The following is a 22241-nucleotide window of genomic DNA, read 5'->3' as shown; positions in this document are numbered from 1 at the left end:
CGTGACCAAATCACTGTGAGGAAATCAACCTTTTTATTCATTTTTATTTATTATTGTAAGTAGTATTAAATGAAACATTAAGAGCGGAGACAGGAAACAGTATGGGAAAAAATGGGACAAAAGGCAGATTCGAACCCTGGCCGCCTGCACAAAAAAAGGACATCCAAACTGTAGTCACACCCCACACCACTGTGATTACCTAGAGATAATAGGGGTGCAGTTAGTCTTCAATTTCTGTGTTTCCACCAGACTATTTTAGTGCAAATAGCTGCAATGTGTGGAAGGTGCTATTTACACCTACTACAAATAGCCACTCCGAAATAATAATTCATTAATTATTTATCCACACTCATGTCATTCCAAACCTGTATGTTTTAAAGGATGTTCCCTTCATCCATTTCAATAACAGTAGATCTCACTTTAAAGCTGAAAAAGCACCCAAAATTGTCATAAATGTTGTCCATGCCACTTATGTATCATATTACAAGTCTTCTGAAGGCATACAATCACTTTGTTTGATGAACAGACTTAAAGTTGTTATTCACTCTCTAATCAAATCATTCATTAACTCCTGTAAACAGAGCACAAATCAAATATGGCAACACATCAATAATCCTCATTGGTTCTTGTGTTATGATGCCATGACAAGAACAAATGAGGTATGATTTTTGAGGTGGGTCACTTATTTTATTTGTGTTCTGTTTAAAGGAGCTATTCCAAGATTTGATTTGATTTATGAGTGTAAAAATCACATACATTTCAGTCTATTCATCATCTAAATCCTTAGAAGACTACTTTTATGAGATTTTGGGGTGTTTTTTAAGTTTTAAAGTGAGTTACTATCAGTTCTGCAATTGTATATATTGCATCCAAAAAGGATAGTCATTAATATTAATGGAAAACGTCTTGTTCATTTTCAAGGTCAAATGCAGTGATAATAATGAAAACAAATAATCAGTGAATGGAACATACTTTAAAATATCTTTGTTGTTCTGCAGAAGAAAGTCAAACAGGTTTGGAACGACATGAGGATCAGTTCATGACAGGATTTTTATTTTTGGGGAGATTTTACTCCTTTAAAATTGTTTCAATAATTGGTGATTGAATGAACTGAATTAGGCATAGGCCTACTGGTTCCCTTTCAATTCAATTAACTCGACATTGCGAGAAATCGCTATAGGGATTCCTTCTCTGATGACCTAGTTGAATCCCTTGTATAATTACATCAATCCTGTGATTGGCAATGGTGTTTGAGCCCTGCCCATTCATATATTCATATATGATCACTCAGATAATTAGGATCACATCAGCTAAAAATACCAAGGGTTCACTCTAAGCAAGGAGAGTCTGCTTTTAGCTATTATGCCAGCCGCAGCTGGAACCAGCTTCCAGAAGAGATCAGATGTGCTCCTACAGTAGTCACTTTCAAATCCAGACTCAAAACACATCTGTTTAGCTGTGCATTTACTGAATGAGCACTGTGCCACTGTGTGTCTGACTGTTTGTACTGTATTTTATTTTATATTCTAAACTGTTTCAATTATTCTTATTTTTTTATTCTTATTTTAATCTCTTCTATGTAAAGCACTTTGAATTACCATTGTGTATGAAATGTACTATATAAATAAACTTGCCTTGCCTTGCCTTGCCTATAAGTGGGCGCGAAATCACCATTTCTTCAGAATTTTGTTCCTTCATGACAACGGCATCATCTCTCGTCTTGAAAGCCTTCTTGGATACACTTCTTCAGCAGATGGGATCTTCTCTGCAGATGCAGACAGGATTACTTAGTGCCTGTACTTCTCAGCGCCTGCAGCGACCTGCAGTGTTCGGGTGAAGATTCTCTCCGCCTCGCCATCGAAGATGCTTATTGGTGAACAGGTTCTTCACTCAGAAACCATTGAACAATGCAGCACTTCAGTGAGTCACCACCCACTTCCCGCAGCGTTCCAGCAGGAGATACTGTATCATTTATATATACTGTATGTAAATATGTATTAATATGTTACTATATCACAAAAATTCTTTCTTGCATGCAGCGCATCTTTTTCAAGCTGTCGTTCCACAAGTGTTCCATAAGCGTGCTGCCACCAGATGAACATGAGAGCTGTGTTCGCTGCCTGGGTCGCGCCAATGCCGAAATAGCTCTAATGAAGACAGACTGCCCTCACTGCAAAGGCATGAGTCTCTGGAAGCTCCGCCAAATGATCGGCCTTATTATACCTCCCACACTCCCACCCACGTTAGATCCCGAGGGACCACATGAGGAGGCACATAATGTTCTCACAATAACAGAAGTGCACTCGCTGAGCCTGCTCGAGACACACCCACACACGCTGCTCATTCCTGCCAGAACTCGCCAGGATGTTACACAAATTTGTTTCTGTGTGTTGTGTTCACATAAAGTATGTTCTCACACATACTCTCAAAGAAGGGTTCTTCTCCCCTTCACGCATCTGTTACTCCACACTCTGTGCACAACCGCTTCCCAATGGCGAGTGACTATCTATCTCCTCTAGCGTCATAGTGAATCACCACATTCTGATTCATTCGGACAATATGACAGTAGTGGTGTACATAAATAGCCAGGATGGAACTCATTCGCTGCCAATGGTGAGCCTGGTACAGCGCCTCCTCCTGTGGAGCGGGCGTCATCTCCTCTCCCTGCAAGCGGCATAGGTCTCGGGCCACCTGAACTGCGGAGTGGATCTGCTGTTGCACCAGGGAGCGACTGCAGGGGAATGGAGATTTCATTCTCAGACGATCCTGAGGATTTGGGAAGTATTTGGCAAGGTGGAAGTCAGCCTGTTTGTCTCTGTGGAAAATACACACTGTCCCTCTGGTACTCCATATCCCAAGCCCCACTGAGGGTGGACACCTTGGCCTGCGGAACTCAAGTATATTCTGTCATCTGTAAAGTCTGATAGGACAAGGAAACAGTTCTGTTGGTAGTGCCGAAATGGCCCAATAGGTCCTGGTTTCAGAAGATGATGGAAATACCGGAAAGCCCTCTGAGGAGTGACCTCCTCTCTCAAGCAAAGGGCACAATCTGACATCCCCAGCTGGAGCTGTAAATCCTGCACGTGTGGCCCCTGAACATGTCAAACAAGCCAGAATCGGCTCAGTAAATAATGAACCCCATCTTGCAATCTAGAGCCCCTTCCAAGAGATGCCTCTATGCACTGAAATGGCGTGTGTTTGCAAATTGGTGCTCTTCGAGTGGCAAAGACCCAGTGAATTGCTCCATAGCTGAGATCCTTACATTCCATCAAGAGCGATTGGATGCAGGTATTAACCCATCAATGCTTTACGTTCATGTAGCGACTATCTCAGCATATCGAGAGGTCATATCTCCTCTAATGAAGCACAGCAAGTGTTGTGCAAAGCAGATACAGTACAACAACTATATTACAGTACAATAAATTACTAGTAGAATAATATTAATTCATTGACAGACTTTTCTTCAACCACATTCGTGTCAGACTACCACATCTGGGACATTAATACAAGCAGATGTCTGTTTCACATCACTGCAAAGTGAGATACATTTTTGCCATTTTCTTGCAAAATCACTTCTGCATTAAAGAGCTGAGAGACAAGTGAGATGTGGAGGCCTGGTCTGAGAGTGTGAACTACGCCGGCAGATCGGCCAGCAGAGTGAGAAAGATGTTATCGTACATTTGCTTTTAGAAAAAGCAGAAGATACTGGTTCCTTTAAGGGTGTTTGGGTGATAAACAGGCCTCTCTAAGAGTCATTGTGTGATGAAAAAATGACATACTCACTGATCAGAGTGTAACGTTGCAAATGTATAAACTGTGTTTGTCGCATCAAAAACGGATAGTCACCGAAAAGGCCTTATTCAATTTTCAGGGTCAAATGAAGTGGGAGCATTGAATATAAATAAATACCACTTTAGGTATAAAAAGATTAATCTTTTCCAAGCATGCACTTGAATTGGGGAAGTGACCATTGATTTGAATGACAGAAAACTTTGAATACTGATTTTGATTCCATCTGTTATGATGCCCTTCATTTTATTTCTACCTGTCCTGCATCTATTAGTATGTACAACAGTACTCTGAACTGAATTAAATTTTTTCTTAATTAGCATATACATAATAAAATGGCAATCTATTCATTCATGTACACATTCATTCATTCATGTACATACACTGTCTTCATTCATTCATCCACTCCTTATTTCACTCCAAACATGTTTAAATATTTATTATTACATAGACCTGTTTAGTCAACTTCTTTTTATTTGCACAGGCATCTTCTTATGTTGTACAACAAGCTATCTCTCATCTTGGAAGCCCATGGTACTATAATCTATATATATATATATACTATACTATACTATACTATACTATACTATACTATACTATACTATACTATACTATACTATACTATACTGTGCTGTCCTGTCCTACACTATAATTTACCATTCTATACTATACTATACCTTGCTGTTCTGTCCTGTACTGCACTATACTATACCATTCTATACTATACTATATTGAAGTGTACTATACAACCTGTCCTTCCCTATCCTACTATACAATTGATGCTATAATATAGTGTAGTGTACAAGACTATACTCTACTAAACTATACTATGATATAATTTAATGTCCTAACCAATGGTATTCTATACTATGCTCTCCTATTCTACACCACATATACTATACAATACAGTCCTATTCTATCTTACTATATTATACTGTACTATAATATATTTTCCTAACCTACAGTAAACTATACTGAACTGTAGAGGATTATACTATGTTATAATATAATATACAACAGTTAGTTCCAGTCCTCGTATCTGATTGGACGAGAGACGTTCCATGAACACTGATGGTCTGACACCATCAGCACTCAGACGCTTCACTGTGTGTTTCACTCCACTTGTGTTCGTGCCGTTCTAAACTCAAATGTAAGAGCAGTGCATATGTGTTAAAAGTTACTATTTGACTTTCTTTTTTTTTTTTTACATTACATATTTTAGCCAGCAGGTGGTGGCAAAAGATCATTTTTGTGTGTAATATGAACCAGTTAGGTGACGTGAAGTCAATCCGCATCTACATGCAACAGCTCTTAATGATCTCTTGTATTACTACAACTAAAGCCAGGAAATAGCTTTAAACAGCTTTAAGCTAACAACTTCAGCATTACGGCTCATCACAGCTGAGAGACACAACAGACTGATTACTTACACAATGGGTGCTGTTTAAAATGGCGAAAGACATTGCGGTTTCTATAGTAATCAACTCTTGCACACTGGCTACCGTGAAATAGGGAGAAATACCCCCTCTTGGGTGCTATTTTTCCACTGAGAAAGCTGATCTTCAGAAAGCTGACAGCATCTCTGCTTGGGAGTGGCAAAAGGCGATTGCATGCACTCCGTCTTTCGCTCCCTCTCACACTCTCAATCTCTCTCACTCTCTCTCTCTCACACACGCACACACACATCCTTGTTTATCCGATAACTTATTAGAAACAGCACAAGCCGTGATACTATTTCTGAAGTGACATTTTTGAATTACTAAAGAAGGCCTGGACCCATCATTTGTTTTGAACCAGCAATGGCAGATTCTGATCCGTCGCTTAATAAAGTAGTTCCATGCACAAATTACCTACGGCACTCGGCCTGCAGGTTCGTGCCTGCAGTTGAATCACAGCAGTGCTGATGTAGGGCCATATCTCACTCTTGCTCGTGTGATATTGCTTAACTATACTGTCCTAACCAATAATAGACTATATTATACTATACTTTGCTGTCCTGTCCAGTCCTGTCCTACACTAAACTATACCTTTCTATACAATACTATATTGTAGTGTCCTATACTATACTATACTATACTATACTGTCTTGTCATGTCCTGTACTGTCATGTCGAGCCTGACCAGGTAGATCCTATCCTATCTCATTTGATCTGCTAATATTTATGTGTGTGTGGTGGTGGTGTAGTGGCTAAAGCACAGGGCTGTTAATCAGAAGGTCACAGGTTCTAACCCCATGGCCACCACCATTGTGTCCTTGAGCAAGGCACTTAACTCCAGGTTGCTCTGGGGGGATTGTCCCTGTAATAATTGCACTGTAAGTCGCTTTGGATAAAAGCGTCTGCCAAATGCATAAATGTAAATGTAAATTTATGTTAACAGTAGGCTTTTGTCTGTACTGTGTTTGCATCAGTACCAAGATAAATTATTGTGATTTATATCGCTGTCAAATAAAGTTCTAAAATCTACTGAAAATAGATATGAATATGAACCTAAAATACTACATGTTCTTAAATCATGAGTATAATTCACAAACTTCTAATTTGATCATTGACAATATATGAATCAAAGCTGACATCTGAAATTACCATCAGTTTGCTACAGCTGTTATGTTAGCTCTACATTTTATGTTGAATTATTTTACAGCCCATTACAGGTTTTTTATGCACACAAATCATCAGGCTAACATCTGAGACAAATCCTTATTCATTGGTGAGCTGTGTGAGTCATGATGGTGCATACTGTAGTATATACACTGCTTTCATTTCCTCTGACATTTATCTGGAAAATGAGTTAACACAAAGCTGGGCTGAGCGAGACAAGTGCTGTCTAAAGATGGCTGTGGTTCAAGATTAGACTTTAGGAAGTCTGACGCAGCAATTATACACCTCCAGTTGGTCAAACAGTGGATGATGTTAGGTGTGCTGTTACCTGGTATTGGTTGTGCAGATCTTGATTTTCTGAAGTCAGCTGCTCTAGATGCTCTTGGCTACTTGCGCTTTAATTCGTTTTAAAGGGTTACAGAGAATTGCATTCTAAGGTGTAAAAAAATTAAAATGTTATCAAGTGCAAATGATAACAATTACGATTTATGGTTTGGATTCAGTCACATTTAATATATTGACTTTCAATTGCCCTCTGCATTGCAGTTTTACATTTATTTGAAATAATAACAAAGTGAAAGTTATTTCAGATTTAGTTTTGTTTTTTAAACGTGTAACATATTCATATAAACCCCATAGACATTTCCAAACATAGAGACATCATTTAAATGTTTCCAACTCAGAGATAAGAATCATTTCAAAATGTTTCAACATGACACTTGCAATGACTAGTCAAAATACTTCAAAAGTTTAAGGGTAAAATATGAATCCATTTAAAAAAATAAACCAAATACTTTTCATTATAGCTAAATAAGTACCACAGGAACATACTGAAACTGTTTGAAAAGTGGGAGAGGGATGAACATAGATATTTATAAATGCAGAATATAACATATTCAGTTAGTGTTCTCAAATGCATCAGACTATTATGATTATTGTACATACAATATATTATCAAATAAAATCAAACACTTCAAAAAGAAGCTCTGGCTAACTGCATTATTTAACTGAATTCCATTTCAAGGTGTAAGCATGCAAAAGCTGTGATAAATATTTGAATCCTTATATTATAGTCTCTTTGCTAACTTCTAAACTTTGTGGTATGATGAGGCGAGATCTTTCACCTCTGTCTGCAGCAGCAGCAGTCTGTGACAGTTCTCTTTAAGCAAGGCCTGAGTGAGAGTTTCCTTCAGTGTTGTGATCAACAGCTTCACCTGCAGTTCATTTTGTGCACTGCCAACCTTCTGCTGACAACAATGCACCTGATGCCTCTGGTAGACAATGAGATTTGTGACTTTTAAACATTTAAATGCATAGTACTTGTATTCTTCTTTTGATGTATACAGTGGCACCAAAAAAGTATTTGGACTCTTAAGCTGAACTTAAATATGTATGAATTCCTTTGCATTTGAGAACACTAATTTGCATTTATTGTAAATAAAGATGACATAAGCACACTTTTCATACAGACTGTTTAACTAAAAGAAGCTTGTTACATTTTTAATTATAACAGATATATGGTTAAAACTTAAGACCAAAAATTATTTGAGACACTTGAGAATGGCTTCATTGAAGATTACAAGTTGAAGTATTTTAGTTTTTAGTTTGCAATCCTTTCGTTTACAGAAATTCTTGACAACGTCTGGGCATAGAATCAATACGTTACTGTTAAAGCTGTCGTGAAACTTTCCACAGGTTTCAGCCACCAAAGCTTTCAGTTCATCCACACTAAACCATTGTCGACCTGACATTTTCTTCATAGGTGCTCTCACCATATGGCCAAAAATTGAATCCTTCCATCCTCTACAATTGGGTATATTGCAAAATAGTTTTGAGGACTTGAGAATGAGAACAGGAAGCGCACAGGCAGACCCAGAAAGATAACTAGCAGATTGGACAGGATAATTTGTGTAAAATCAAGAGAAACAGGCAAGAACCAGCTGTGAGGATTGCCTCATACATCAATGAGAATTACCTGATACGACTTAGTGTGCAGGCCGTTCGATACAGGATGAATGTGTATGGGTACAGAGGGAGATAATGCAGTGAAAACCGTTCTTTATCTTAAAGAATAAGAATAAATAAAATTGGCAAAAGAACATGTACAGAAAGACAGCTTTTGGAGGACTGTCTTAATTTCAGATGAGTCCAAATTGAACCTGCAGGGATCTGATTGCAGAGTATTTGTGTGGAAAACAAATACACTGCACTATACTGTAAAGTACCGAGGTGGAAATGTCTGGAGCTGTTTCTCTTAGTTACAGTGGTGTTAGTGAGCTTGTGTTCATTGATGGAACCATGAACTCTGAAGTGTACAGAGAAATTCTGAATGCAATGAAAATTAAAGGAATATTCCAGGTTCAATGCAAGTTACGCTCAATCATTTTAGGGTTTGTTGACATTACATCGTCATGGCAACAAAGTTGTAAAATTGGCTATAATTTCACACAGAAAAGGTTATTACGTTTTTTTTTTAACACTAAAATCATTTTTACATGCATATTTTTTTATATCTTGTGGCTATACTTTTGAAACAAATTGGCCCCAATTCACCTCCATTGTAAGTGCCTCACTGTAACTCATTACGCCACAAATGCTGTTAAACGAGCTTAATTTGAATTTTAACCCGGAATGTTCCTTTTAAGGATCTAGAATGGCCCTCCCCGAGCCCTGACCTAAACCCTATAGAGCACCTATGGGATGCAATGGAGAAGAAAATGTCAGGTCGTTAATGGTTTAGTGTGGATGAACTGAAAGCTTTGGTGGCTGAAACCTGAAGGAAAGTTTAACCACAGCTTTAACAGAAACTTGTTCTATGCCCAGATGCAGGGTTGTTTTCAGTCAATTCAGACACCCTAGGCAAGATCCCTTTTGGAGCCCCTTTTGGGGGGTGGGGGTGAGGTGGGTGTTTAGGGTGCATGGTGGCGCTCTCCTCTTTGACGCAATCCGGTTACGCCCTAGGTGATGGCCTAGTTTGCCTATGCCTAGAAATGACCCTGCCCAGATGTTGTCAAGAAGTTCTGTGAATGAAAGGATTGCAAACTAAAAACGAAATTACTTGAAATTGTACTCTTTAATGAAGCCATTATCAAGTGTCCAAATAATTTTTGTCTTACATTTTAAAACATAAATTTGTTGCTTTATAATTAAAAACGTAACAAGCTTATTTTAGTTAAATGTTCTGCTTGAAAAGTGTGTTTATGTTACCTTTCTTTACAATAAATGCAAATTTGTTTGATGATTTGTTCTCAAATGCAAAGGAATTCATGCATTTTTACTGTATATTTTATATCTGCTTTTATATTATGTATATTTTGTTAATATACAAAACAAGCACTGAATCTTCTTTGAAGATTGAAAAAGCCTTTTTTTGTGTACCACACATAAACGGTCCATACTACCTGACAGCTATCACTGAAATAGTCTGAAAAATGTCTTGAGAATTCAGGTGTCTCTACTGACCCACACATTTTGATTCAATCAAAAACATAGCTCATCTGAAACGCTCTTTGCTTTTCAGTCTTATTGTATGTTTGTGTTTGCTGACATCATGTTTGTTGACATTGCTTTGGAGGGTGGGGTTTTGGTTGTATAGTTGAAACAGTGTGGGTGAAGGAGGTCTGATTTAAAGTCTGATGTAAGCTAACAAGATGGCTGAAATCTCTAACAGCATGTTAAATTAAAAGCCAATGGAAGAATGAAATACAGAGAGAAAGAGAAGAATAGGTTGAGACAGATAACAAGACCGAGACCTAAAATTGTACCAAAAATTTCAAAAGTAAAAACTATATTCACAAAATAGCCTCATCTAAGCAGTCAGACATGAAAAGGACCTAGCATATTGATGTGCCAAAAGTCTGCCTATTAAGTGTGTTAAAGGAATAGTTTCATCCAAAATAAAAATTCTCTCATCATTGACATCCTCATGTCATCCCAGATGTGTGACTTTCTTTCTTCTTCTGAGCACAAACAAAGATTTAGAAGAATATTTCAGCTCTGTAGGTCCATACAATGCAAAAGAATGGTGGTCAACACATTGAAGCTCCAAAAAGCACATTACGGCAGATAAAAGTAATCCAAACGACTGCAGAGATTAAATCTCTGATAGGTGTGGGTGAGAAACAGATCCATATTTAAGTAATTTTTTCACTATAAATTCTCCTCCCTGCCCAGTAGGTGGCGATATGCATGAATAATGCAAATCGGCAAAAACAAAATAAAAACTCATAGGAGTGAAGAACATTTAGGAAGGCTGTTTGAAAGTGGAGATTTATAGAAAAAAAGGACTTAAATATCGATCTGTTTCTCATGCACATCTATTATATCGCTTTAGAAGATATGGATTTAACCACTGATTTCGTATAGTACTTTTATGCTGCCTTGTTTTGTTCACCATTCACTTGGATTGCATGGACCTACAGAGCTGAGATATTCTTCTACAAATCTGTGTTTGTGGCCTACTGAAGAAGAAAGTCTTTCACATCTAGGATGACATGACGGTGAGTAAATGATTAGAGAATCAGTCTTGAATCTTGCTCCTTGTCCTTTATGTTTGTTCTGTGTGTTCAATCTGGTTATTGTGTCTTACGTTGTTGAATGTTCCCTGTTTTGTGATGTGTAATTGCAATTAAAAAAATAAAAATAAAGCTCTGATAAAGCGTTTCAATGAATTTTTTTTTTTTTTTTGAGGTTGATGTTTCACGCATGCGCCTTGTTATCCTGCAATATCACCTCCAGTACACTTGGGGCGCGCACACATTTGTCTCTGAGCGCTTTTACTTTCCGCTCGTACCGCAGCATGAATATCCTTTTCTCAGTGCAGCGGGAGCAGTATCGGAGTCTGAAGACTTCAGTCTCCCAACCTAAAGGAGAACAAACGATTACAAAATGGTCAGTAAATCACCAACATACCCTGTTGTGCTGATAACACGTCCTCAGCCGCTATTTTAACACGATTTCAATAAAGGATGGACACTTCAAGCGAAAGGATGGCGTTAGATTCAGTCCTTTCGTCGCTATGCGCGAACGTGATCAAGTGGCACATTTATTTCCCTCAAATGTCCAATGATAATTTTTATGACACTAATACAGCAAATCTCAAATAATGTTCTACAAAATTGTACTGTACACGTTGGTTAGATATTTTTTGATGTTTCACTTGCTGTCACAATTAAGACCCTGTCTGACAGTCGGCAGTCAAGTCAGACTAGAGTAATTGAGCACAGTTGACAACGGTGTTTATATTGGATCGTATGAAATATGTCTGTTTTGGCTGCTAATGCACATTGGTCTATTTATCAGTGACTGTCATGTCTGTCAACAAGATATCTTGCAATAAAGCTGTGTGTTGCAGGGCTTCGTTAAGGTGGTCAAAAGCAAGGCGTATTTCAAGAGGTACCAGGTAAAGTTCAGAAGGAGGAGAGGTATGTTGAGGTGTTTGATGGCCTCAGGTGTTTTTAATATTGCTTGTTGGTTGTTTTCAATGATGACACTGAACTGGCCTCAACATATCTTACGTTGACTGTTTTCAGAGGGTAGAACTGACTATTTTGCCCGCAAACGCCTTGTCGTCCAAGACAAGAACAAGTACAACACACCAAAGTACAGGATGATCGTTCGGTTCTCCAACAGGGATATTGTTTGCCAGGTATGTACAACCACCATGTCATCTTTGAAAAAGTTTCTTAAACACAATGCATTACCATTGTGTTACTGAATGAATCGGGATGACTTAATTCACATTAAGTTGAATTTTATTGTATATTTTGTCAGATCGCATACGCCAAAATTGAAGGCGACGTGATCGTCTGCGCTGCTTACTCTCACGAGTTGCCAAAGTATGGCATTGCTGTTGGGCTGACAAACTACGCCGCTGCCTACTGCACCGGTTTGCTGATGGCACGCAGGGTAAATGTCCTCATTCTTCATTGTGCAGTAGTTTTGAAGTGTTTTACGTTTGTCGAATAGCATATGATGACAATCAGACTTGTTTTCTATTTTCCTATTAAAGCTGCTGAATAAGTTTGGTCTGGACAAGGTCTATGAAGGCCAAGTTGAGGTGACAGGTGAAGAGTTTAATGTGGAAAGCATCGATGGCCAGCCAGGTGCTTTTACCTGCTACCTGGATGCTGGACTCGCCAGAACCACCACAGGGAATAAGGTCTTTGGAGCACTCAAAGGAGCAGTGGATGGAGGACTGTCCATCCCTCACAGGTTAGTGTATGCGGCTGCTTTATTATTGCATAGCTGGGATTAAAGGAATATTTCAGTCGAAAATTAAAAATCTCTCATCATTTACTCACCCTCATGCCATCCCAGATGTGTATGACTTTCTTTCTTCTGCAGAACACAAATTAAGATTTTTAGAAGAATATCTCAGATCTGTAGGTCCATACAATGTAAGTGAATAGTTATCAGACCTTTTAAGCACCAAAAATTATATAAAGGAAACAAAAGTATTCCATAGCCTCTTGTCCACCATTCCTCCATCAGGCCGAATGGTTCTGAGCACGGTATGGAACGGTTACAGTAGCATTTCCCCTTGAGCATGGTTTGGTACGGCACGATTATAAACCATTCTCAGCCTGGAAATCTTGGCACAGTTAGCTAACCTTACACAACCATTCTCAAGTGTGCTGGTAGAATGGCTTTAGTACATGGCAACTTGTTTATTGTATCTTCATGATTTTATTATGATGGTTTATTTAGTATTGTAGACTACATTTATTCTTCTACGCTCCTTTTTCGTCTGGGAAGTTGATTACTGGCTCATTTAACTCAAAATATATTCATATATTCTCATATACTATTTTCATATAATACTCCTAGAAAATTTAGTCAATCAAATTTCCTTTTTAGCTAGTCTGGGATCTTTTACCTCTCTGCATGTTTGTGTCCGGTGGCAAACGCAAACCCTCAGCAAATGATGGTAAAACTCTCACCTCTTTCTCTCTACTTTCCTTTTTGCGACATGGTCCGTGCCTTTGCTGTTTGTTAGCAGATAAAAACCAGGGGGAAAAGAAGTCCTAAAAACATCCATTGCACTCTGCACACGCTCCAATGTTTACCTCTAGCGCCGTAGCCAACAGATTTCACAGCACCACAGTGGAAAATTAAACTGTTACTGCGCCAACTGACCTGGATCGGAACGGTTCGGTTTTGTGAGGAGAAACATTCAGCCTGATGGTGGAAAAGTGGCTTATGTCCCCAGTGGTTAAATCTATATCTTCAGAAGAAATATAATAGAGGTGGGTGAGAAGGAGTTTTATATTTAAGTCCTTTATTCTGTAAATCTCTACTTTCAATTTCAGATAGGGCTGTGTATCGAGTTTGATACATTTTAGGCACCGACCGAATTGCCTCTAAACAATCGAGTATCGAAAAATGTCTTGTCGTTTGGTACCAAATTTCGATACCTAAGGGGTTAATCTCGTCAACGCCAGTGATAATCATGTAGCATGCTAGATGTGCCCAAATCTAAAAGTGGTGGCATCAGAAAATGATTTGAGGTCCAGGGCTGAGAAAGAATGTTATAAGTAACATTGCTAACACTGTTCTACATTACAGAGAAATACTAAACCGTAATAATGAGCATTTAAAATATAATTTTTACAAGCGCACTCAGAGCAAGCCACAGCAACACCGGCAAAATCGGTAATGATCCTGAATGGCTCGGAAAAACCAGCAAGAGACCGTCTGAACATTTAGTTAATTTATAGAGAGAAATGCACATTCGGGTTGAGCAAACAGTCGATGATCTCGGGATCAATGATGGTCAGAGTGATCAATAGCTGATGCCTTTGACCATGTCATGACAATATTTGGCTAGTTTTCCCATTAATCTATTAAATTATTATTATTATTAGACTAATATTATTATCAAATAATTTGCCCATAGACACAAAGATACACGTTTGAAGAAACACTCTTTATTATATTATTAAGTACAGATGACAGAAAAGCCGTATATGTGCAGATATGACGCGCTGATATGGAGGCGTGCAGTCTCGTGGAACACGCGCATCTAAGGATCTCACACTTTGTTTTTGCCTTCCGATTTAACATTTTTTTATGAGTGCTGCAAATGACCTCAGACATCTCAGCTCTGGAGGTGCTTTGAGTTCAGTTCACTTTTGTATCCAGAGATATAATCCGCAGTTCATTGTGAACGCCTGTAAAATTCACCTTGAATCATGATTTATATTTCAGTAATTATTATCATCATTATAATTATTATTTTTACATTTCTAATAGTTTTTATGTCTTCATTTGTGTAAGTAAAGTAATTTTCCGCCTGCTTGTTTAGACGGATTCTTGCCTGATGGTAAATGGAAAGGCTGGTTACGTATATATATATATATATATATTATTTTGTCATTTTATTATTTATTTATTTGCTTTTTCATTTAGTTTAAAGTGCAATTTGAATTTAGAAATTTATTTGATTTAAGTTTTTTTGTTTTTAAATAAAGTATTTCATTTTCAATGCAAAATCAGTTGTAAAGCCATCTTTCAAAAAGTTGAACAACACATTTTAATTGCACTTATTTTTTCCAGTTTCATTTGAATTTTACTTAAAATAAAATAAAAGTTTGAAATCAAGGTGTATTGTTTATTGTGTAGGCTTAACCCTAACCATGTTTACCAGAAATCATAGTACCACCTAGCGTCCAACCAACGGTAATACCGTTTTTAATTTTTTCGACTAAAGTATCGGAAAAATAATCGTTTAGGAAACTACCGATATCGGAACATTTTTGAAAGATACAAAGGTCTGATCACCATTCACTTGCATTGTGAGGACCAACAGAACTGAGATATTCTTCTAAATATCTTTGTGTTCTGTTGAAGAAATAAAGTCAATCTGGGATGGCATGAAGGTGAGCAAATGATGAGTGAGAATTTAAATTTGATGGGGAACTATCCCATTAAGCTCAATCAACAGCATTTTTATTATAATATTTATTACCACAAAACTTTATTTGTAACTTTTCTTAAAAAAAGAAGCAGAAAAATCGAGGTGACAGTGAGGCACTTACAATAGAAGTGAATGGGGCTAACAATCCATTAACGTCACATTTTCCTAAATATAGCCACGAGACATAAACAGTATGCATGTAAACATGATTATAGTGTGATAAATTAACTTGCTTTCCTTGTCTGTGCAAAGTTATAGCCAATTTTACAACATTGTTTGTATAGAGTAAACCCTAAAACACTGAAACGACCATTAATACAATTATTTAAACAATTTTACAGCTCAAAAAATTTTTCATTAAATAATTAATCTGTGCTTTTATAAAATGATGAACTAGCCAACAATTGGCCCCATTCAATTCCATTGTAAGTGCCTCACTGTAACCTGCAATTTTTGCTTTAATAAAGAAAAGGAGAGACGAGTAGAAATATATTTTTGTGGTAATCAATATTGTCAAAAATGCTTTCGAGTAGGGTTGCAACGGTATGAGATTTTCATGGTATGATAACCATCTCAGAAAATATCACGGTATATGGTATTACACAATTACTATTATCAGTGAAAACAGAATGGTTATTTTATTTATTTATTTTTGAGCAAACACTTTATTATAATTGAAACTTGAAACCATTTATTTTATTGAAGTATGTGTAAAAAAAGTCTCCCTTTTGAAAATAAAATAAATAGAAAAAATAAGAAAGCTAACAGAATTATAATAAACAATTATAAACATGATAAAAAATAGCATGTAACTATAACATGTTATATAACTAAAGCATGTTAGTTTATATTAAATTAACTACTAAATGAAAAATTTAGTTGATGTCAACGTTTGACTTTCAGCACACAACTGAATAACACAACTGCATGAATATGATAAATGAATACTGCAAGAGTTAGATTAACATACTGGCTTGAAGGGACTTCAACATTTCTAAATTGTACAAATAAAAAATACATTTACGTATTCGTCTCTGGCTTGCTTTTGATCGCATGTCAATGATTACTCCGTGTGTCAATGATGCCGAGATCTATTTTTATATTTAATTTAATCACTGAGAAGGTTTACCTGCTAAATTAGTAACACTAAACATCACAAGCAGCCTCAAGAATGGACACAGAGTAGCCATATAACACTTTTCCTTGAGCAGAATATTGCACTACAGATCGCTAAGTTTGTTCAAAGGGGAAGCCAGATATAGCGCACTCGCGTGCATGGTTGCCAGATTGCACAAAATAAGTATAACATTAGGCGGAATATTTCCAATTTGTGCAAGTATAAATCTCAAACTGGGGGTGTTGCGTCTCTTATCTGGCAACCCTGAGCATGGTAAATGCTTGTGTAGATGCGTTATGTTCCAATGGAAGTTAACTGAAATATCCAATGAAAAATAAAAACGCTTTTACGATAAATGAGCCGCGGGCCACATTAAACCATGTGGAGGGCCTGCTCCAGACCCACGGGCTGTAAATTGCCCATGTCTGCTTTAGCTGTTTGCGAGATTATCATTAAATCTGCCTTGGCAGTCCTAAATAGTCTATCACTTGGGCGCCCGCCGAAATATCTTCAATGGGAGAACCATGGCATTGCTCTTTCCCTGCTGTCCACGACCCAGTTCGAATAAACCAGTTGAGAAACACTGCTTTAACTCACACACAAACTCATGTCAGACCCCCTCGCCTCGCTTCTCTCTGACATTTTCTCCGCTGCATTTGTGTGTGTGTGTGTTTGTGATGCAAGTTGACGAGTTTGACAGGCAGACAAGGAGGAAAGGAGATGCGAGATGCAAGCGCATGTGAGATTCTCCTTCCGGTTGCATTTTTTTCTCAATACCGTAGATAAACAATGTACATGGTATGATAACCGTCAATTTTCAAACCGTGGTATACCGTGAAACCGGTATACTTCTGCAACCCTACTTTCAAGTGAGCTTAACTTGTATGGAACCTGGAATATTCCTTTAAGCTTTGTTGACAATAGAGAGTGAGAACAGCTTGATTTAGACTCAGACGTCTGAGATTCAGCATTGTTGGAGGGATCCATGTTTTTTTAGCCAATTAAATCTTTACAGTAGTTCTTGTGGTCTTCACAAAAATAAAGCCTGGTGTCACAAATGAACACTTATAATGAGAAAGGTTGTACTTGAACGAAGTTCCATGATTGATTAATGATTGACTTTGCTGTGATTAAACAAGTGATGCCACACATATTGTTCTACGTTCCATCCCACGTTTCATTCACAAGCTTTATGTCTCATCATTGTACTATCCCCCTCTCAATGTGAATGATAAACCTGTAACTTTCTTTCTCAGCACTAAACGGTTCCCAGGCTATGACTCTGAAAGCAAGGAGTTTAACGCTGAGTTGCACAGGAAACACATCATGGGCCAGAACGTGTCAGAGTACATGAGCTATCTGATGGAGGAGGACGAGGACCAGTACAAGAAGCAGTTCTCCCGCTTCATCAAGAACGGCATCACACCAGACTCTGTAAGGGAGCATGATGCAAAATCACATTGTTCTTTTTGTGCTGCACTTTTGTTTGCTTTTGGTTTTCAGTTAATCAGTGAATTTTTGCAGAATTTAAATATCTTGTTGTTGGTCCACTTTTACTTGTTGCTTGTAGATGAAACTCCTGAACTTTAACAAATTGCAAAGGGGGAGATAGTGGTTTAGATTAAAGGAATATTCTGGGTTAAATACAAATTAAGCTCGACCGATAATGTTGGTTTCCACAAAAATAGATTTTGACTCGTTCATCTTTTTCTTTCTCCTTGACAACATAGAAAAGAAAAAATTGTGTTAAAGTGAGGAACTTACAATTGAAGTTAATTGGGCCAATCCTTGGAGAATCGTTTCTCTTCAGTGCAAAGCTTAGATTTTAATGTTATTTTCTATGTTTTATAATGTATACCGTATTTTCCAGAATATAAGTCAGGGTTTTTGATGTCAGCCAGTTAAACGCGCTGCTAACTACAACACATATGCTTACACACAAATTGATGAAAACATCAGTCATAGATACTGTAGTAGAGTTTGTAAGTTGTCTATTCAGAGTATTTTGTCTTAAAGTACTTTTATGCAACCAGTTTAAATATTCTTTCCATCATAACTAGTGGTTGACCGATGTATTGCAAAGGCTGATAAATTGGCCAATATTCAGACTTTTTTTAATTAGCGGCATCGGCCGATAAATGGTCCCGTTTGGACGATTTGTTTTTTCTTGAGGGTGCCGAAAATTGCCTGCTTGCATGTGAAGCATCTGAGACATGTAAATGACCAGTAATGGTTTGTTTTGTTGTTACATACCATCGTGTTACTACAGTAATAGACCGGAATGCAACACAGTCTCATTTAAATGGTCCGCATATTAGAGCCGCTGCAGATAAGTTGGACCTCATAATGTTAAAGTGCTCATCTGTTTCATTCTCCCTCTCTCTTCTCAACAGTTACCTGTAACTTTTAACTGCCTTGTCTAATGATAAAAGGCAAATATCAATAAAACTTCTATTATATACCGTTTGCAAATATGCAGATACCTCGTTTAAACAGATGTAATAAACAAACCTCACACAACTTCAGCAGTTCCAGCATCCTGTGGAAAGCTAATTTATTTACCTCTAAAGCACGTATTCTAACAGCCTCTCATCAACAGTTCCCTGTAACTTTTCTAATGATAAAAGTCAAATATAAATAAAACCAGTCTATTATGTACCATCTGAAATATGCAGATATCTCATTTAAAAAGATGTAATTCACGAACCTCACGAAAATCCAGCATTTTTTTCCCATCAAGCGCTCATCTAATATCTTCCTCTGAAGCGTTTATTCTATCAGCCACAATCAAAAACTTCAGGATCAAAAGTTCCTCTCATTCACAAATTATGACGGTCCGTGTCACAATCCAAGTAGGCGATCCAGGACATTTTTTTACATGAAAACTAAAAGCTGTTTATTTGTATACTGCATAGAGTTACATATAAATATATAAAGTAAATGCTCCCAATTAAATCTAGCCTTAAAACACTGTAAATCCTTAGGTAATCTTCACAGAGTATGTTGACATGCCACTGAGCAGCTGAAGGGAATTCTGGCGGCTGCTCCCGAATTCTAGTGCCTTCTGGATGCAATCTCTGTTAGTGTGACTTATACACAGATGCGACTTATCGGTGTTTATTTTCTCTAAACAATGCAATTCAAAGACATATCCATTCACTGAAGCTTTGGAAGGCTAAAATGTGTGTGGCTCAAAATTAACATTTATTCGGAACCTGCCTTTAAATTTATTTTGAATGGAAGTTCTGTAAGAAGTGATCTTCCAGGGCTGCATTTCCCAAAGCATTGCAAGCTTAAGTTGATCGTAGAGACCATTGCCTGCCATTTCTACAATCTACTTGGCTTATGCTGATTTTGGGAAATGCAGCCAAGCTTGGCTATTTTGGTTGTTCTACCTTTGCAGTGCCCTGTGTAGACTGATTGGTCCCATTTGGAATGCAGGGACACATAGCGAATGCTAGAAATTTTCATTTTTAGACATATCCGTCTGCCATAGTAACACTCATGCATGTAAATGTGTGTGCTCCATCTTTGCAGTAGCATCAAATGTGTGTTGTGATCGATCTTGGACTATTTAAAGAAATTCCATCATGAAATACAATAAAAGAGGGTAACAGTTCAATAATATGGCCAAGGTGAGCATGCGAGCGTTATCATTAGCGCCATTAATGCTGAATGTAAATTGCAAATTACACCATCTACAGCATATATCTTTTAATAATCATCATTATAACAACTTTTTATCTCATGTGGATTCCATTCATAGAGTGCGGTGGAAAGCATGATATTTATTGAATAAGCAGTATGAAGCAAATGACAGCTACAGATATGGAACTGCTCAATACGGACAACAAAAGAGAAAATAGCAGCGATCACTTGGAAGATATAAACAAACCAAATATTTTCTTAATCATCTATGTATTTATGACATCTCTCTTCTGTTTAAACTTTATTATTATGCTTTACACAGAGTTTATATGAATGAAAGTGAAGCAAAGCAGAGCTTGTATAGTTGGAACAATTCAGGAGCAAATAGCATCGTCTTCTGCCTTCGGACATCATAAGCACAACGGGTAACATAAATCTGATCTGCACGAAAATCAGTGTGTAAGAAATGCACGTGGCTGTTAAGTTTTCCATGTTGTTGTGCCTGTTTTGTGCATCTCGCTATTGAGAAGCTAGTTAGCTAACTTCGACACGCTGCTGTAATGCAAAAAGTCAACTGGAAAACATCTACATCACTTTCTCAGCTGAAGTCATTTCTTCGGTGTCATGTATATATATATTTATTTTTTTTTGCTCCCCAATTTGGAATGCCCAATACCCAGTGCGCTCTAAGTCCTCGTGGTGGCATAGTGACTCATCACCTCAATCTGGTGATGGAGGACGAATCTCAGTTGCCTCCGCGTCTGAGACCATCAATCCGCACATCTTATCACTAGGCTTGTTGAGGACGTTACCGTGGAGATGTAGCAGGTGTGGAGGCTTCACGTTATACTCCGCGGTATCCACGCACACCTCACCATGCGCCCCACCGAGAGAGAACCACATTATAGTGACCACGAGGAGGTTACCCCAACGTGGCTATACCCACCCTAGCAACCAGGCCAATTGGTTGCTTAGGAAGCCTGACTGGAGTCACTCAGCACGCCCTGGATTCGAACTTGTGACTCCAGGTGTGGTAGTTAGCGTCTTTACTCGCTGTACTACCCAGGCCTCCCAATGTCATGTATTCTTGTACAGAGAGATGAAGACAATAGCTCTTGACAATGCAAAAACCTGCTATAGATTGGTTATAACTGTCTAAATCAATTTTTGTGGTAATCAACATTAAGCCACAAATGCTGTCGGTTGAGCTTAACTTGTATTGAACCCGGAACATTCCTTTAATACTGGATAATGATATTTATGAAGTTCCACTTAGTACTACATATATAATCTCCATATATCAATATTATATATTGTGTGGTTAAAGCTGATGTATGTAACTTTGTCTGTCTTTGTCTGTGCTCCAATCTAAACCTAATATGTAGAGACAACTATTGGTAAGCCATTCGAAGGTTAGTTTTCGTGAAAACTCCAAGCACAGTCTTTCTGTGACACTTGGAAAATGTAGTGGTTTTTTTTTTTAGCAATCTTCCCCAGGATGTTGGGGTATCAACTTCTTGTTTAGTTTTATAAGTATCCTGTTCTATTTTCAGTATTATAAACCTTGTTTTTTTTACAGCACACTATATTACTGTACCTTTTGTGCTATAATGTGGTAATGTGGTTCATGCAGGTTGAGGAGATGTACAAAAAGGCTCATGCATCCATCCGTGAGAACCCAGTTCATGAGAAGAAGCCCAAGAGAGAGGTCAAGAAGAAGAGGTACATCCTCAAGCTTTATAATTTCTTTATTTTTCTGCTCACATGACTGCTGTCCTAATAACTGTCCTGACTGGACATTTTATATAAAAGATGCAGTTGCAGTCTTTAATTAGTAGTCAGTTAATTAAGTATTTAATTAAAAATATGGATTACCCATGCATATTCATTGTTTCCCAAATATGTTTAGCTCTAGTATCAGCTGTCTACACTATTCTGAACAGATTAATTTAGTTTCTTCACTCACCAGTCATGAATATTGTATTGTAGGTGGAATCGTGCCAAGCTCACTCTGGCCCAGAGAAAGGACCGTGTGGCTCAGAAGAAAGCCAGCTTTCTCCGTGCTCAGGATGCTGCTGCCGACGACGACTAAGGAGACGAACTGTAAACTGCTCCAAAGAAAGTGTGCACCTTTTCCAAATAAATCATTTGGAAAGAATACATTGTCTTTG

At 37.7% G+C, this 22241-nt stretch overlaps 1 protein-coding gene across 1 annotated transcript; it reads left to right on the top strand.

Moving 5' to 3' along the window:
• Positions 1 to 11171: 11171 nt before the first annotated feature.
• LOC127645013 (60S ribosomal protein L5-like) lies at positions 11172 to 22228 on the top strand. The gene is made up of 8 exons (XM_052128506.1): positions 11172 to 11278; positions 11742 to 11811; positions 11920 to 12035; positions 12161 to 12295; positions 12399 to 12601; positions 17679 to 17856; positions 21704 to 21792; positions 22060 to 22228. The coding sequence occupies exons 1-8, from the start codon at positions 11276 to 11278 to the stop codon at positions 22160 to 22162; spliced, it is 897 nt and encodes a 298-aa protein (XP_051984466.1). The 5' UTR covers positions 11172 to 11275; the 3' UTR covers positions 22163 to 22228.
• Positions 22229 to 22241: the final 13 nt, after the last annotated feature.

Source organism: Xyrauchen texanus, chromosome 6 (genome assembly GCF_025860055.1).
Source record: "Xyrauchen texanus isolate HMW12.3.18 chromosome 6, RBS_HiC_50CHRs, whole genome shotgun sequence".
Taxonomy (NCBI): domain Eukaryota; kingdom Metazoa; phylum Chordata; class Actinopteri; order Cypriniformes; family Catostomidae; genus Xyrauchen; species Xyrauchen texanus.
The sequence above is the reverse complement of the archived record's forward strand: the minus strand, read 5'-3'. Positions and strand labels throughout refer to the sequence as shown.